Source organism: Schistocerca serialis, chromosome 4 (genome assembly GCF_023864345.2).
Source record: "Schistocerca serialis cubense isolate TAMUIC-IGC-003099 chromosome 4, iqSchSeri2.2, whole genome shotgun sequence".
Classification (NCBI taxonomy): Eukaryota; Metazoa; Arthropoda; class Insecta; order Orthoptera; family Acrididae; genus Schistocerca; species Schistocerca serialis.
Window position 1 is genome coordinate 352,526,381 of NC_064641.1, and position 18,701 is coordinate 352,545,081.

At 42.9% G+C, this 18,701-nt stretch overlaps 1 protein-coding gene across 1 annotated transcript in view; it reads left to right on the forward strand.

Moving 5' to 3' along the window:
• The window catches only part of LOC126474456 (uncharacterized), a 304,482-nt gene that overhangs the window by 192,208 nt on the left and 93,573 nt on the right, over positions 1-18,701 (forward strand). Inside the window, exon 6 of the mRNA XM_050101929.1 lies at positions 4,397-4,574. Within this exon, the coding sequence (XP_049957886.1) occupies positions 4,397-4,574 (178 nt within the window). The remainder of the gene's footprint in view (positions 1-4,396; positions 4,575-18,701) is intronic.

Consider the following 18,701-nt stretch of genomic DNA (forward strand, 5'->3'; position numbering starts at 1 on the left):
GAAATAAACAAATACATGTTTAAGCAGTTTTGAAAATTTAGCCTCTATAGAAATTTAAAAGAAATACGCTTTCCTTGGTTTTTGGAAATTCACCCACTAAATACATTCGGAAAAGACTAGCCTTCCATGGCCTTCATTAGAGTGCAAAGTGTAGAAGATGCTGTAGTTTGTGAACAACATAAAATTCGATTAAACAAAAACAAAAATTCTAAGCAGACCACGCATCTATGCGAGCGAAGAAGCGGGCGCTAAGCTAATTGCTTATGTAGTAAAGAAACATTTAAATAAAACAGAGAAGGGTACAGGCAATATAAACCAATTGTCAGAAGAAGATACGGAAACACATTACGGCGACTTATGGTAGAGCGACAAACAGATTTTATCAGTAAAGAATGTGTAAGGCGAGCCATACTCGAGCGAGTTACTTGATGTAACTCTGACAAGAATAAAAACTAAAAAGGCAACCGGGAAGGAAGCAATAAATGCTGAGCTTATATACTATGGTGGTATGTCGCGAAAATTAAAATGTCCCATCTGTTTAATATGTGCTGGAAGAAATGGCATATACCAAATGCATGGAGGAGTGCAGCTTTCATTCCTCTTTTTTAAAAAAAAAAAAAAGAAAAACGCAATAACTGTGGTAATTATAGAGGAATAAAAGATGTGTGGATAGAAATCTTACGTCAAGATCGCAAATTTTCCTTATTGATTGGTTATGCAAACTGACAACGTTAATCACAAATCCAATATTGTTACAGTGCCCATGCATGTGTATAAACGATGGACAGCAGTGATAGTTGCACCGTCGATGAGTGGATATAAACAAGATATCACTTCTAATATTTATAACAGGAACAAGGAATTGTCTGTGAGACGGCTATCAGCCGACTGAACTGACTAATCTATAAAGAAGATTTGCGATCTTACGGCTATCAGCCGACTGAACTGACTAATCTATAAAGAAGATTTGCGATCTTGACGTAAGATTTTTATCCACACATGTTTTAAATCAACAGATCGCGTTGACTGATCGACAGTGTCAAAGAATGACGTAGAGAGATAACTTTGGTTGGTTGGTTTGGGGAAGGAGACCAGACAGCGTGGTCATCGGTCTCATCGGATTAGGGAAGGATGGGGAAGGAAGTCGGCCGTGCCCTTTCAGAGGAACCATCCCGGCATTTGCCTGGAGTGATTTAGGGAAATCACGGAAAACCTAAATCAGGATGGCCGGACGCGGGATTGAACCGTCGTCCTCCCGAATGCGAAGATAACTTTGATCGACACACCCGATAAGATATATTCTAGAATGATTGGCAAGAGACTACAGGATGTAAGTGAAACACTCCTTTTAGACGTCAGAATGGTTTCAGGAATAGAATGTTGTGCGTAGTTAGTGAAATCTTTATAAAACATTTAATTGAAAAAGGCGTGAATTTATCACGATAACACAAATACACTTTATAGATTACGTAACAGCCTTCTGTGAGAGACAAATGATATGGAGCGTAGTAGAGAAAGCCCACCTCCGTAGCTCAGTAGTCAGTTTGTCTGGGTACTATCATAAGGACGCGGATTAGAGTTCCAGTAGTGCCACGAATTTTTCCCCGGTGCGCGGACTGGCACGGAGTGCACTGAGCCTCGTGGAGCCAATTGAGGAGCTGCTTGACCGGGCGGTAGCGGCTCCAAGGTCTGGGAAGTTGACGACGGCCGGGAGCGCAATGTGCTGACCCCATGCCCATCCATATCGAATCCGATGACGCCATTGGCAGAGGATGATACGGCAGTCGTTCAGTCTCAGTTGGCCCATACGAGGCAAGACTCGGAGCTTGAGACTAGAAAGACGAGAAAAATAAAGTACATTATGCATTAACTAAGTTGCATCTACTGGGCGAAGAATATACACTCCTGGAAATGGAAAAAAGAACACATTGACACCGGTGTGTCAGACCCACCATACTTGCTCCGGACACTGCGAGAGGGCTGTACAAGCAATGATCACACGCACGGCACAGCGGACACACCAGGAACCGCGGTGTTGGCCGTCGAATGGCGCTAGCTGCGCAGCATTTGTGCACCGCCGCCGTCAGTGTCAGCCAGTTTGCCGTGGCATACGGAGCTCCATCGCAGTCTTTAACACTGGTAGCATGCCGCGACAGCGTGGACGTGAACCGTATGTGCAGTTGACGGACTTTGAGCGAGGGCGTATAGTGGGCATGCGGGAGGCCGGGTGGACGTACCGCCGAATTGCTCAACACGTGGGGCGTGAGGTCTCCACAGTACATCGATGTTGTCGCCAGTGGTCGGCGGAAGGTGCACGTGCCCGTCGACCTGGGACCGGACCGCAGCGACGCACGGATGCACGCCAAGACCGTAGGATCCTACGCAGTGCCGTAGGGGACCGCACCGCCAGTTCCCAGCAAATTAGGGACACTGTTGCTCCTGGGGTATCGGCGTGGACCATTCGCAACCGTCTCCATGAATCTGGGCTACGGTCCCGCACACCGTTAGGCCGTCTTCCGCTCACGCCCCAACATCGTGCAGCCCGCCTCCAGTGGTGTCGCGACAGGCGTGAATGGAGGGACGAATGGAGACGTGTCGTCTTCAGCGATGAGAGTCGCTTCTGTCTTGGTGCCAATGATGGTCGTATGCGTGTTTGGCGCCGTGCAGGTGAGCGCCACAATCAGGACTGCATACGACCGAGGCACACAGGGCCAACACCCGGCATCATGGTGTGGGGAGCGATCTCCTACACTGGCCGTACACCACTGGTGATCGTCGAGGGGACACTGAATAGTGCACGGTACATCCAAACCGTCATCGAACCCATCGTTCTACCATTCCTAGACCGGCAAGGGAACTTGCTGTTCCAACAGGACAATGCACGTCCGCATGTATCCCGTGCCACCCAACGTGCTCTAGAAGGTGTAAGTCAACTACCCTGGCCAGCAAGATCTCCGGATCTGTCCCCCATTGAGCATGTTTGGGACTGGATGAAGCGTCGTCTCACGTGGTCTCACGTCCAGCACGAACGCTGGTCCAACTGAGGCGCCAGGTGGAAATGGCATGGCAAGCCGTTCCACAGGACTACATCCAGCATCTCTACGATCGTCTCCATGGGAGAATAGCAGCCTGCATTGCTGCGAAAGGTGGATATACACTGTACTAGTGCCGACATTGTGCATGCTCTGTTGCCTGTGTCTATGTGCCTGTGGTTCTGTCAGTGTGATCATGTGATGTATCTGACCCCAGGAATGTGTCAATAAAGTTTCCCCTTCCTGGGACAATGAATTCACGGTGTTCTTATTTCAATTTCCAGGAGTGTATATGGAGATCTCAATCAATAAAACGAAGGTAATTGTGTTTAAAGGAGTTGTGTTAGTCATTACCAAAATACCAGAATAATTTACAAGTTACCAGTTTAAATTATTCAGGAAACCTAATAATAGAGACACAGACAACAAGAATAATCAGTTTCAGAATACATGTTGTACTATTAACAGAACCTTAAAGAATGGAGTTAGAAAGGAAAGCCGGCCGGGGTGGCCGAGCGATTCTAGGCGTTACAGTCTGGAACCGCGTGACCGCCACGGTCGCAGGTTCGAATCCTGCCTCGGGCATGGATGTGTGTGATGTCCTTAGGTTAGTTAGGTTTAAGTAGTTCTAAGTTGTAGGGGACTGATGACCTCAGAAGTTAAGTCCCATAGTGCTCAGAGCCATTTGAACCATTTTTTAGAAAGGAAACAAAAGTAAAGTTTTATAAAAAAAAATAGTGCTGTGCCGTCTCTGCTGTGCGGGAGTGAAAAGTTGGCTCTGACAAAGAGGGATAAGAGCCAAATACATCCAGCTGAAATGAGATTTCTGAACACAGAAAAGGTTACACTCGGCAAGACAGGATCAGGAGTGAACAAATTAGAGTTGAACTTAATGTTGAACGGATAAACAACACAACAGAGAAACACAGAATCAGATAGAAAGGCATGTGAGCAGAATGCGAGAAGAAAGACAGGCGAAACAACTGTTGAGGAACAGGCCGAGAAGAAGAAGAAACCCTCGAACGCCCAAAAGGAGATGGGCTCAGCAACAAACTTAGAAGATGGAAAACGCAGTAAGCGTATCCCTGAAAGTGAATATGATGATGGTGGTGGTGTTGGAGGTGGTGACGGTGATAATAATGTTTATGGATATACCAACATTACCGATTTTCTTTCCTATTCCTTTGTCCTACTGAACGAGGAGAAAAGGGCTATCTGTAAGCCGCCATACCTGCCCTATCTCTCCTACCTTATTTTCAAGATCTGAACTATACACAGGTGCCTAACGAATAGCCACTTCTCTATATTTTGGTATACGATTCTTACACGTGAGCTCCCGAGCAATTTTCGGCGCTGTGTCGTAGGTGCCGGAACAACGACTTCGTGACGATCATCCCGCACCAGCCGGCGCGCTACCGCGACCGCAACAACGAGGTCTTCCTGGACTTCGAGGCGTTCCTGCTGAGCGGCATGCAGGAACGCGCCACCCTCTGGATACACTCGCAGATCAAAGCCTGCATGGACGCCGCCGACTGCCAGCCCGTGAGTACACAGCCGCGCGAGCCGACACTCCTCAAGAGAGCGGATGTTTGCTCGCGTCTGGCTCAACACTTCTGCTGCAAATTCACTCATTGCTACTCCGCCGAACCTCTCGGGACAAAATTATACAAACGGTACAGTATCGTAACTATTTTGAGACAAGACATTGTACAGAAAGATGAGTACTATTAACGACGTTTCATTTTCAATAGGCTTCCAGAAGAACTGAAAAAATTAATGATAAACCAAAAATTTAATTGTTTCTTGAAAGGCTCCCTACTGACACATTTCCTCTATTCTGTACAGGAGTTTTCGCAGTAACTGATAACTTTCCAGGATAATGTTATTTATTTATACACTCTAAGACAACAAAGAAAAAACGCCGCTGCACGAAGGAATTAGCCGATTGGAACGGAAATCGGTGAATGTGATGTACATGAACAGAAAAGCAGATGGTTAAAATTTCAGAAAAATTGGACGACATATTAAAGAGAAAGAGCTTCAAAAATTGAGCAAGTCCATAATACATCTCTGACCCTTGTGCAGGCAGTTATTTGGCTTGGCACTGGTTGATAGACCTGTTGGATGTCCTCCTGAGCGTATCGTGCCAAAATCTCTCCAAATGTCGCGCTACAACGTCAAAATCCCGAGTGGTTGGAGGGCCCTGCCCATAATGTGCCAAAGGTTCTCCACTGGGGACGGATCCGGCGATGTTGCTGGCCAGCTTAGTGTTTGGTAAGCACGAAGACAAGCAGTAAAAACTCTCGCCGTGTGTGGGCGGGATTTATCTTCCTGAAACATAAGCCCAGGATGGCTCGCCATGAAGGGCAACAAATTGGAGAGTAGAATTTTGTATGTACGCAGTGGTGTAAGGGTACCGCGGTTGACAACCAAAGGGGTCCTGCTATGAAAATAAATTGCACCCGAGGCCGCCGTCGGTCCTGGTTGTGGGGCCCTATAGCTGGCGACACTAAGATTGGTATCCCTCTGCTGTCTCGGGCACCACCAGACATGTCTTCGGTCTGGAATCTCATTCGCTATAGTAGAAATTGTCTTCAGTGATGAGTCCCACTTCGAACTGAGCTCCGATAACCTGCGGAAGCGTATCTGCAGACAGGGATGCCAACATGACTGTCGCCCACCATACAGCCCGACAACTAGGAGTGATGGTCTGGCTTGCAATTTCTTTTCATAGCAGGATCCCTTTGGCTGTCATCCGTGCCAGTCTCACAGTACAGCGGAACATCGACGATATTATGCGCCCCGTTTTGTTAGCCTTCTTGGCAAGCTATCCTGAGCGTACATTTCAGCAAGATAATGATCACTAACACACGGCGAGAGTTTCCACTGTTTGTCTTCAGGCTTGCCAAACCCTACCATGGCCAGAAAGATCGTCAGTTCTCTCCCCAGATGAGAACATTTGGAGCATTACACAGGCCAACAATGGAAACACTTTTTTGCTGAAAATAACTTATTCTTATGTTTTTTAGGGTGGAAAATCCAAATATGACACTTAAAAAACTGCATCACCCACTATTTCTTCACATTTTAAGTTAAATTTTTTTAATTAAGCGATTTTTTAAAGAATTTAACAGCTTTTATATAGCTAAAATAAGTTTAAAAGGAGATGTAATAAATGTAGATGACGTTGGTAGCACTGCTGAAAAACATTTGCTGGCAAGAAAGGTCGATTCTATTTTTGTGTTAACAGATGGTGTTTTGTTTACTGTCAGCCTAACCTCACTTTCCCATTTCCTGTACATGTGCTCAGTACAATGTCTAATCGTGGTTGTAAAAACTGTGCTGACAGTTCTTGTTATATTTGTAGTGAATTTGTGATTTAAAAACAACAAAGAAACATTACAGACTTTGTGAAAAAGGTTTATCTATCATACTTTGGATCTAAGCTTGCTGATCAAGATATATCTAGGGCGCCACATAGGGTATGTTCTGTGTGTGTTGAAGATCTGAGACATTGGTTCGAAAAGGAGAAAAAAGCCTTTAGATTTGCGGTTCCTATGATATGGAGGGAGCCAATAAGTCATTATGATGATTGCTACTTTTGCAGTGTTGATATTACTGGTAATAATTCGAAAAACAAGAAGATAATAAGCTACCCTAACCTTCCGTCCACCATCCGACCAGTAGAGCATAGTGTAGATTTGCCGGTTCCTGAACCACCAGATGATTTAAATTCTATTCTAACAGAAGTCTTTTCTGATGTACAATCTGATTTAGAGGAACCAGATGATGATGAGTTCCATTGTAATACAGAAAGTCTAGAGCCCAAATTGTTTACTCAGAGCGAGCTTAACGATTTGGTTAGGTAACTGGGCTTAACGAAAGAAAAAGATGAATTGCTTGGCTCTAGATTAAAAGAAAAGAACTTATTGACAGTTGGAACAAGCATATACATGTATGGAAACAGAGAACAGCAATTTTCCAAGTTTTTTGGAAGAATCTGATGTAGTGTACCGCTAAGACATTCCTGGTCTGGTGAAAGAGTTTGGTACTGAATATAAAAAGGAAGACTGGAGGCTGTTTATTGATTCATCCAAAACTAGTTTAAAGGCTGTTTTGCTACACAATGGTAACATTTATGCATCTATACCTGTTGGACATTCTGTACATATGAAAGAATGCTATCAAAATCCAAAAATATTGCTAAATAAAATAGACTATTCTGCTCATGGTTAGATGATATGTGGCGATCTAAAAGTAACATGCAAGCTCCTTGGTCAGCAAGGTGGCTTTACAAATTTTCCATGCTTCTTGTGTGAACGGGACAGTAGGGCTAGGGATCAACACTGATGCAGAAAGAACTGGCCTGTGAGGGAGTCTTTAAAACCTGGTGAGAAGAACATTCTACACAAAAACCTTGTAGATCCAAAAAAACGTACTCCTACCACCTCTACATATAAAGTTAGGCCTAATGAAACAGTTTGTAAAGACTTTGCCTAAAGATGGACCTTGTTTTAAGTATCTCTACCAAATGTTTCAACACCTTTCAGAAAGTAAACTAAAAGAAGGTGTCTTTTTCGGACCTGACATTAGAAAATTGATGTTTGATGTTAACTTTGAATCCACAATGACATTAAATGAGAAAGAAGCATGGGTATCATTCAAGCAAGTCGTTACAACGTTCATAGGACATGAAAAAGACCAAGAATGTGTTTCTATTATACCTACAGTGTTAAAGATGTTTAAAACTTTAGGATGTTTAATGAGCCAGAAAGTTCACTTTTTGAACAGTCACCTTGATTCCACCCCATGAACCATGGACCTTGCCGTTGGTGGGGAGGCTTGCGTGCCTCAACGATACAGATAGCCGTACCGTAGATGCAACCACAACGGAGGGGTATCTATTGAGAGGCCGGACAAACGTGTGGTTCCTGAAGAGGGGCAGCAGCCTTTTCAGTTGTTGCAGGGGCAACAGTCTGGATGATTGCGAACGGCTGAAAGCAAGGGGAAACTACAGCCGTAATTTTTCCCAAGGGCATACAGCATTACTGTATGGTTAAATGATGATGGCGTCCTCTTGGGTAAAATATTCCGAGGTAAAATAGTCCCCCATTCGGATCTCTGGGCGGGGACTACTCAAGAGGACGTCGTTAGCAGGAGAAAGAAAACTGGCGTTCTACGGATCGGAGCGTGGAATGTCAGATCCCTTAATTGGGCAGGTAGGATAGAAAATTTAAAAAGGGAAATGGATAGGTTAAAGTTGGATATAGTGGGAATTAGTGAAGTTCGGTGGCAGGAGGAACAAGACTTTTGGTCAGGTTAATACAGGGTTATAAATACAAAATCAAATAGGGGTAATGTAGGAGTAGGTTTAATAATGAATAAAAAACAGGAGTGTGGGTAAGCTACTACAAACAGCATAGTGAACGCATTATTATGGCCAAGATAGACACGAAGCCCATGCCTACTACAGTAGTACAAGTTTATATGCCAACTAGCTCTGCAGATGATGAAGAAATTAATGAAATGTATGATGAGATAAAAGAAATTATTCAGGTAGTGAAGGGAGACGAAAATTTAATAGTCATGGGTGACTGGAATTCGAGAGTAGGAAAAGGGAGAGAAGGAAACATAGTGGGTGAATATGGATTGGGGGAGAGAAATGAAAGAGGAAGCCGTCTGGTAGAATTTTGCACAGAGCATAATTTAATCATAGCTAACACTTGGTTCAGGAATCATAAAAGAAGGTTGTATACATGGAAGAATCCTGGAGATACTAGAAGGTATCAGATAGATTATATAATGGTAAGACAGACATTTAGGAATCAGGTTTTAAATTGTAAGATATTTCTAGGGGCAGATGTGGACTCTGACCACAATCTATTGGTTATGAACTGTAGATTAAAACTGAAGAAACTGCAAAAAGGTGAAAATTTAAGGAGATGGGACCTGGACAAACTGACTAAACCAGAGGTTGTACAGAGTTTCAGGGAGAGCATAAGGGAACAAATGACAGGAGTGGGGGAAAGAAACACAGTAGAAGAAGAATGGGTAGCCATGAGGGATGAAGTAGTGAAGGCAGCAGAGGATCAAGTAGGTAAAAAGAAGAGGGCTAGTAGAAATCCTTGGGTAACAGAAGAAATATTGAATTTAATTGATGAAAGGAGCAAATATAAAAACGCAGTAAGTGAAGCAGGCAAAGGGAATACAAACGTCTCAAAAATGAGATCGACAGGAAGTGCAAAATGGCTAAGCAGGGATGGCTAGAGGACAGATGTAAGGATGTAGAGGATTATCTCACTAGGGGTAAGACAGATACTGCCTACAGGAAAATTAAGGAGACCTTTGGAGAAAAGAGAGCCACTTGTGTGAATATCAAGAGCTCAGATGGAAACCCAGTTCTAAGCAAAGAAGGGAAAGCAGAAAGATGGAAGGAGTACATAGAGGGTCTATACAAGGGCGATGTATTTGAGGACAATATTATGGAAATGGAAGAGGATGTAGATGAAGATGGAATGGGAGATATGATACTGCGTGAAGAGTTTGACAGAGCACTGAAAGACCTGAGTCGAAGCAAGGCCCCGGGTGTAGGCAACATTCCATTGGAACTACTGACGGCCTTGGGAGAGCCAGTCCTGACAAAACTCTACCATCTGGTAAGCAAGATGTATGAGACAGGCGAAATACTCTCAGACTTCAAGAAGAATATAATAATTCCAATCCGAAAGAAAGCAGGTGTTGACAGATGTCAAAATTACCGAACTATCATTTTAATAAGTCACAGCTGCAAAATACTAATGCGAATTCTTTACAGACGAATGGAAAAATTGGTAGAAGCTGACCACGGCGAAGATCATTTTGGATTCCGCAGAAATGTTGGAACACGTGAGGCAATACTGATCCCACGACGTATCTTAGAAAATAGATTAAGGAAAGGCAAACCTACATTTCTAGCATTTGTAGACTTAGAGAAAGCTTTTGACAATGTTGACTGGAATACTCTCTTTCAAATTCTAAAGGTGGCAGGGGAAAATACAGGGAGCGAAAGGCTATTTACAATTTGTACAGAAACCAGATGGCAGTTATAGGAGTCGAGGGGCATGAAAGGGAAGCAGCGGTTGGGAAGGGAGTGAGACAGGGTTGAAGCCTGTCCCCGATGTTATTCAATCTGTCTATTGAGCAAGCAATAAAGGAAACAAAAGAAAAGTTCGGAGTAGGTATTAAAGTCCATGGAGAAGAAATAAAAATGTTGAGGTTCACCGATGACAATGTAATTCTGTCAGAGATAGCTAAGGACTTGGAAGAGCAGCTGAACGGAATGGACAGTGTCTTGAAAGGAGGGTACAAGATGAACATCAACAAAAGCAAAACGAGGATTATGGAATGTAGTCCAATTAAATGGGGTGATGCTGAAGGAATTAGATTAGGAAATGAGACACTTAAAGTAGTAAATGAGTTTTGATATTTGGAGAGCAAGATAACTGATGATGGTCGAAGTAGAGAGGATATAAAATGTAGACTGGCAATGGCAAGGAAAGCGTTTCTGAAGAAGAGAAATTTGTTAACATCGAGTATAGATTTAAGTGTCAAGAAGTCGTTTCTGAAAGTATTTGTATGGAGTGTAGCCATGCATGGAAGTGAAACATGGACGATAAATAGTTTAGACAAGAAGAGATTAGAAGTTTTCGAAATGTGGTGCTACAGAAGAATGCTGAATATTAGATGGGTAGATCACATAACTAACGAGGAGGTATTGAATAGAATTGGGAAGAAGAGGAGTTTGTGGCACAACTTGACAAGAAGAAGGGACCGGTTGGTAGGACATGTTCTGAGGCATCAAGGGATCACAAATTTAGCATTGGAGGGCAGCGTGGAGGGTAAAAATCGTAGAGGGAGACCAAGAGATGAATACACTGAGCAGATTCAGAAGGATGTAGGCTGCAGTAGGTACTGGGAGATGAAGAAGCTTGCACAGGATAGAGTAGCGTGGAGAGCTGCATCAAACCAGTCTCAGGACTGAAGACAACAAAAACAACACCTTGATTACTTCCTGGACAATATGGAAGATGTTAGTGAGGAGCAACCATAGCGTTTTCACCAGGACATTACAGTGATGGAAAAACGCTACCAAGGCCGTAGGAACACCAGCATGATGAGGGACTAAGTTAGTCACTTCACCGAGAAATTCAGCATGCGACTCATCGTAGGAAAAGCTACACAAGAAGCTTCAATGAAAAAAGAGAAAGGAAATACAATCCAATTACAGCTGACAAGTGAAACCTCTATTAACACATATCATTGTTTTAAGCAGCTTACTGTAAATACAAACCATGCTTATGTTGTAACAAAGCGTTTCATTAATTTCCCCGTTTACCGTATAGGAGTTTTGTACTCTGTAAGAAAAAAGATTATTGCTCGAAAACTATGGGTGATACAAAAAAACTAAGGCTGTATTTGGATTCAGCTCATGAAAATCTATAAGGATTATTATCAAAGTAAAAAAAGTTTTTCACAAAAAATTTTTCGTTGGCCTGTGTTATGAGCAGGACTCTGCAACTAGCTCGGGATTTTGTCGATCTAACGCGACAATCAGACAGTAGTTGGTAAGATATCCCTCAGGAGGTCATCCAACAAATCTATCAATTAAGGCCAACCCGAATAATTGCTGACATGAGGGCCACAGATAGACCAACGTGTGAGTGACCGCTTGGTTTGTAAAGCTCTTTGTCTTGAATAAATCATGAAGTTTTTCTGAAACTGTAATAGTTTGTTTTTCGGTACATGTACATCACACCTACCGATTTCCATCCCATTCTGATAATTCCTTCATGGTACATCTTTTTTTTGTCTTAGAGTGTATACTCCCCAACAAAAAATTTTCATGTTTAACTGATTTTTAGCTCTTTTGTTTACAATTTTTCTGGTCAGCATTCTGTTAAGTATGAACTGAATCAATGACCAGCTACCATCGGCTCGAGTGGTCCCACGGAACCTTATAAATAAAGCAAAAGTGATTTTAAATAATGAACCAATGACCGTAAACGAATATTTTCCGTGTCATGAGGGTGTGGGGCTGTGGTGGTGCGCCTCCCCTGTCTCTTACTTCCTCTAACAAGTGGAACCCGAAGATAATGATGCCATGCCATGTGGACTCGGGAGCATCTGACCTGATCCTGTTTGCAGACGTGAATCAGACAGCCGTGTTGAACATTGATTAATCAAAGTATATCGTGATTTAGTGTGAAAAGAAGGGCCTTGCTGCAATCGTGTAGCAATGGGAGCAGCCCAAACTTGACTCATTAATTGAAAAGCATTCTATATTTAAGATTTACAAATAAACACCGAAACGAATATTAAAGCAGTGAAATCTGGAGGAAAGAGTGCACTAAAATTTAATACAACGTTTCATCTCTGTTCAACCATGAATAAAAATAAAACAATATCAAGGAAACCACTGTACGACTGAGATGAAGTATAGAGAGAAACGCTAAAAAGAGGAGCAACAGTATAGCATGATGTTGTCACCTAACCTGTAGACCAGTGGTTCCCAACCTTTCTGAAACCATTACACTTGAGTGCAGTAAGATATTAGCTACCCCACTTCCCCCAACATTATCAGCATTAGTGCCTAACTAAGCTTTAGAGTGAAAAAATTTTCGTTGAACACTTTCAGGTCTAAGATAACGACGCACGTAAATGAGATTTAGTTTTTTAACTGTTTTATTAAATCACGAACTAATGAGTCAGTGACGTAGTTGGCACTACTTGTGTCTAGCACCCCTTTTTTAATAAAATGATGAAGCAACTTTCAGTGCATCGTGTGTGCTGCCAAGAACTCCTTCTCAGAGAGGAAAGTACTATCCACATTGAGAGTAAACACTTGTTACAAGACAGGCTTCTCTCGCACCAGTCATCTGACTAACGGCACTTGCTTCACCCATACGCTGCACCCCCATTTAAAATCAAACAAACTGAAATGTGTGCACTATACCTAGACCTACTTTGTCTAAATTACTTGACAGCTGTAATCTTTGATTCTAAACTGAAACAAATTACAATTTTAATTTATAACTATAATTACAATAAACAAAGGAAGTAGGTTACAGTACGCTTGTTCGTCCACTGCTTGAATACTGCTCAGCAGTGTGGGATCCGTACCAGAAAGGGTTGATAGAAGTGTTGTGACTATGCAAGACAGCCAAGTCACAATTAGAGGAAGCCGAAAGGCACGCGTTAAGCTCACGCAGATTGGCGTGAGATTTGGAACAAGGTAAATTAATTATCCTATAAAGAAAAGAACGTAGTTCTTGGAATACTTAACTTTAATCCACAATTGTAGAACATCGCTCTTGATGATACATGCTTCACATAATAAATATCAATTGAATACGGCGCCTTGCTAGGTCGTAGCAATTGACGTAGCTGAAGGCTAAGCTAACTATCGTCTCGGCAAATGGGAGCGGATTGGTCAGTGTAGCGTCGCTAGCAAAGTCGGCTGTACAACTGGGGCGAGTGCCAGGACGTCTCTCTAGACCTGCCGTGTGGTGACGCTCGGTCTGCAATTACTGCCAGTGGCGACACGCGGGTCCGACGTATACTAACGGACCGCGGCCGATTTAAAGGCTACCACCTACCTATGAACCATGGACCTTGCCGTTGGTGGGGAGGCTTGCGTGCCTCAGCGATACAGATAGCCGTACCATAGGTGCAACCACAGCGGAGGGGTATCTGTTGAGAGGCCAGACAAACGTGTGGTTCCTGAAGAGGGGCAGCAACCTTTTCAGTTGTTGCAAGGGCAACAGTCTGGATGATTGACTGATCTGGCCTTGTAACAATAACCAAAACGGCCTTGCTGTGCTCGTACTGCGAACAGCTGAAAGCAAGGGGAAACTACAGCCGTAATTTTTCCCGAGGGCATGCAGCTTTACTGTATGGTTAAATGATGATGGCGTCCTCTTGGGTAAAATATTCCGGAGGTAAAATAGTCCCCCATTAGGATCTCCGGGCGGGGACTACTCAAGAGGATGTCGTTAGCAGGAGAAAGAAAACTGGCGTTCTACGGATCGGAGTGTGGAATGTCAGATCCCTTAATCGGGCAGGTAGGTTAGAAAATTTAAAAAGGGAAATCGATAGGTTGAAGTTAGATATAGTGGGAATTAGTGAAGTTCGGTGGCAGGAGGAACAAGACTTCTGGTCAGGTGACTACAGGGTTATAAACACAAAATCAAATAGGGGTAATGCAGGAGTAGGTTTAATAATGAATAGGAAAATAGGAATGCGGGTAAGCTACTACAAACAGCACAGTGAACGCATTATAGTGGCCAAGATAGATACGAAGCCCACACCTACTACAGTAGTACAAGTTTATATGCCAACTAGCTTTGCAGATGACGAAGAAATTGAAGAAATGTATGATGAAATAAAAGAAATTATTCAGATAGTGAAGGGAGACGGAAATTTAATAGTCATGGGTGACTGGAATTCGAGTGTAGGAAAAGGGAGAGAAGGAAACATAGTCGGTGAATATGGATTGGGGCTAAGAAATGAAAGAGGAAGCCGCCTGGTAGAATTTTGCACAGAGCACAACATAATCATAGCTAACACTTGGATTAAGAATCATGAAAGAAGGTTGTATACCTGGAAGAACCCTGGAGATACTAAAAGGTATCAGATAGATTATATAATGGTAAGACAGACATTTAGGAACCAGGTTTTAAATTGTAAGACATTTCCAGTGGCAGATGTGGACTCTGACCACAATCTATTGGTTATGACCTGTAGATTAAAACTGAAGAAACTGCAAAAAGGTGAGAATTTAAGGAGATGGGACCTGGAAAAACTGAAAGAACCAGAGGTTGTACAGAGTTTCAGGGAGAGCATAAGGGAGCAATTGACAGGAATGGGGGAAAGAAATACAGTAGAAGAAGAATGGGTAGCTATGAGGGATGAAGTAGTGAAGGCAGCAGAGGATCAAGTAGGTAAAAAGACGAGGGTTAGTAGAAATCCTTGGGTAACAGAAGAAATATTGAATTTAATTGATGAAAGGAGAAAATATAAAAATGCAGTAAATGAAGCAGGCAAAAAGGAATACAAACGTCTCAAAAATGAGATCGAAAGGAAGTGCAAAATGGCTAAGCAGGGATGGCTAGAGGACAAATGTAAGGATGTAGAGGCTTATCTCACTAGGGATAAGATAGATACTGCCTACAGGAAAATTAAAGAGATCTTTGGAGATAAGAGGACGACTTGTATGAATATCAAGAGCTCAGATGGAAACCCAGTTCTAAGCAAAGAAGGGAAAGCAGAAAGGTGGAAGGAGTATATAGAGGGTCTATACAAGGGCGATGTGCTTGAGGACAATATTATGGAAATGGAAGAGGATGTAGATGAAGATGAAATGGGAGATACGATACTGCGTGAAGAGTTTGACAGAGCACTGAAAGCCCTGAGTCGAAACAAGGCCCCCGAAGTAGACAACATTCCATTGGAACTACTGACGACCTTGGGAGAGCCAGTCTTGACAAAACTCTACCATCTGGTGAGCAAGATGTATGAAACTGGCGAAATACCCTCAGACTTCAAGAAGAATATAATAATTACAATACGAAAGAAAGCAGGTGTTGACAGATGTGAAAATTACCGAACTATCAGTTTAATAAGTCACAGCTGCAAAATACTAATGCGAATTCTTTACAGACGAATGGAAAAACTAGTAGAAGCCACCCTCGGGGAAGATCAGTTTGGATTCCGTAGAAACACTGGAACACGTGAGGCAATACTGACCTTACGACTTATCTTAGAAGAAAGATTAAGGAAAGGCAAACCTACGTTTCTAGCATTTGTAGACTTAGAGAAAGCTTTTGACAATGTTGACTGGAATACTCTCTTTCAAATTCTAAAGGTGGCAGGGGTAAAATACAGGGAGCGAAAGGCTATTTACAATTTGTACAGAAACCAGATGGCAGTTATAAGAGTCGAGGGGTATGAAAGGGAAGCAGTGGTTGGGAAGGGAGTAAGACAGGGTTGTAGCCTCTCCCCGATGTTGTTCAATCTGTATATTGAGCAAGCAGTAAAGGAAACAAAACAAAAATTCGGAGTAGGTATTAAAATCCATGGAGAAGAAATAAAAACTTTGAGGTTGGCTGATGACATTGTAATTCTGTCAGAGACAGCAAAGGACTTTGAAGAGCAGTTGAATGGAATTGACAGTGTCTTGAAAGGAGGATATAAGATGAACATCAACAAAATCAAAACGAAGATAATGGAATGTAGTCGAATTAAGTCGGGTGATGCTGAGGGAATTAGATTAGGAAATGAGACACTTAAAGTAGTAAAGGAGTTTTGCTATTTGGGGAGCAAAATAACTGATGATGGTCGAAGTAGAGAGGATATAAAATGTAGACTGGTAATGGCAAGGAAAGCTTTTCTGAAGAAGAAAAATTTGTTAGCATCGAGTATAGATTTAAGTGTCAGGAAGTCATTTCTGAAAGCACTTGTATGGAGTGTAGCCATGTATGGAAGTGAAACATGGACGATAAATAGTTTGGACAAGAAGAGAATAGAAGCATTCGAAATGTGGTGCTACAGAAGAATGCTGAAGATTACATGGGTAGATCACATAACTAATGAGGAAGTATTGAATAGGATTGGGGAGAAGAGAAGTTTATGGCACAACTTGACCAGAAGACGGGATCGGTTGGTAGGACATGTTCTGAGGCATCAAGGGATCACCAATTTAGTATTGGAGGGCAGCGTGGAGGGTAAAAATCGTAGAGGGAGACCAAGAGATGAATACAGTAAGCAGATTCAGAAGGATGTAGGCTGCAGTAGGTACTGGGAGATGAAGAAGCTTGCACAGGATAGAGTAGCATGGAGAGCTGCATCAAACCAGTCTCAGGACTGAAGACCACAACAACAACAACAACCTAGCAAGTGTGGTGTCTGGCGGTGACACCACAAGAAGAGATAGAGAAGATCCAACGGAGAGCAGCGCGCTTCGTTACAAGATCATTTAGTAATCACGAAAGCGTTACGGAGATGATAGATAACTCCAGTGGAAGACTCTGCAGGAGAGACGCTCAGTAGCTCGGTACGGGCTTTTGTTGAAGTTTCGAGAACATACCTTCACCGAAGAGTCAAGCAGTATATTGCTCCCTCCTACGTATATCTCGCGAAGAGACCATGAGGATAAAATCAGAGAGATTAGAGCCCACACGGAAGCATACCGACAATCCTTCTTTCCACGAACAATACGAGACTGGAATAGAAAGGAGAACCGATAGAGGTACTCAAGGTACCCTCCGCCACACACCGTCAGGTGGCTTGCGGAGTATGGATGTAGATGTAGAGAAATGAATATTAATAATAATAATGTGCAGGCCCTACAGCACTCTAGTAACCATCACATAGGTACCGTTGTGTTGTTTATTGTTGCAAAGTGAGTATTGGAGATATTTCTAGACTAATTCTGGAAGTGCCTACAACTCGGAGAGGGCATATTCACGATATATTCAAGCATATTTGACATATGTCTCATTTTTACTGTCTCTGATGTATGGTGCAAAGTGCAGAGTATGTGTGTGGTTGGTGAATTATGTGAAGAAAGAAATTGATACGTCCGTTGCATGAGTTGTAACGTCAACCACACTGTATCAAATACTGAAAACAAAATAATTATTGGTAACTTATGTAATCAGTATTTCAGTCTTACGAAATAGTGGTAATAGTAATGACTTACTAAAAATTTAGTTTCGTCATCGAAGCACCATTGAATCCTTTTGTTTTTACCCTTCAGAAAATTACATTTTACCCCTCTCTGGGTAATTACCACAGCCTGGGAACCACTACTGTAGACCGTAGCATCTTGCCGTGTTAAGCAGACGGCAACCAGAAGTTCTCTTCCGACCGCGTATATCATGTACCCCATTTACATCTCGCGAATAGTAGACGTCGTACTCGGTTTTCAAACGTTCTCACTAGGCCTATAAATGCAAGAGGCCTTAGAGCCAGCTTTCTGCCAGCATGGCGCCTACACCGAGGTCCTCCATGATGTATTATCTTGAGTGGCTCAACGGCCGGCTTAGAGTCTTTCAACTCGACGCCACTTCGGCGACTCGTGTGTCTTTAATCTACTCCAGTTATCCAATCGAGGAAAGAGAACATACAGTTTAGCGTGGAACGCAAACCACTTGTCGTGGCGGCTTCTTACGTCGGTGAAAGGTGACGGCTACATTACAGGCAAACTGAAATTTTCCGTGGTCCGACCGGGTTTCGCCTCCGCGACCTCCCGGTTTCCGAGTACGCACCTTACCATTAGACCACCAGGCCCAGGGATGAACACTGACTACTCGGACGCTGCGTGTTGGCTGCTCCAGGGCACCGACAAAAGTGAGGCTGACTGAGGTTGATGGATCCTCTCTAAAAACCCGTTGCCAACAACAGAAAAGTTGGTTGTCATGGTAGACTTTTTTTTTGTATTGCCACCCGAAACGGCTGTTTCTGGACAACACCACGTCCGTCTCACAAACAAGTTCCATTGGATCTGTCCACATCCATTAGTATGCGCTTTGGTGATAACCAATAATAACTGTTTGTGAGGGGTAGCATTAAAATTAACCTGGTGCAAAATTACATATGAGCCCAGGAAATGGCGATATGCAATTTCCGTTT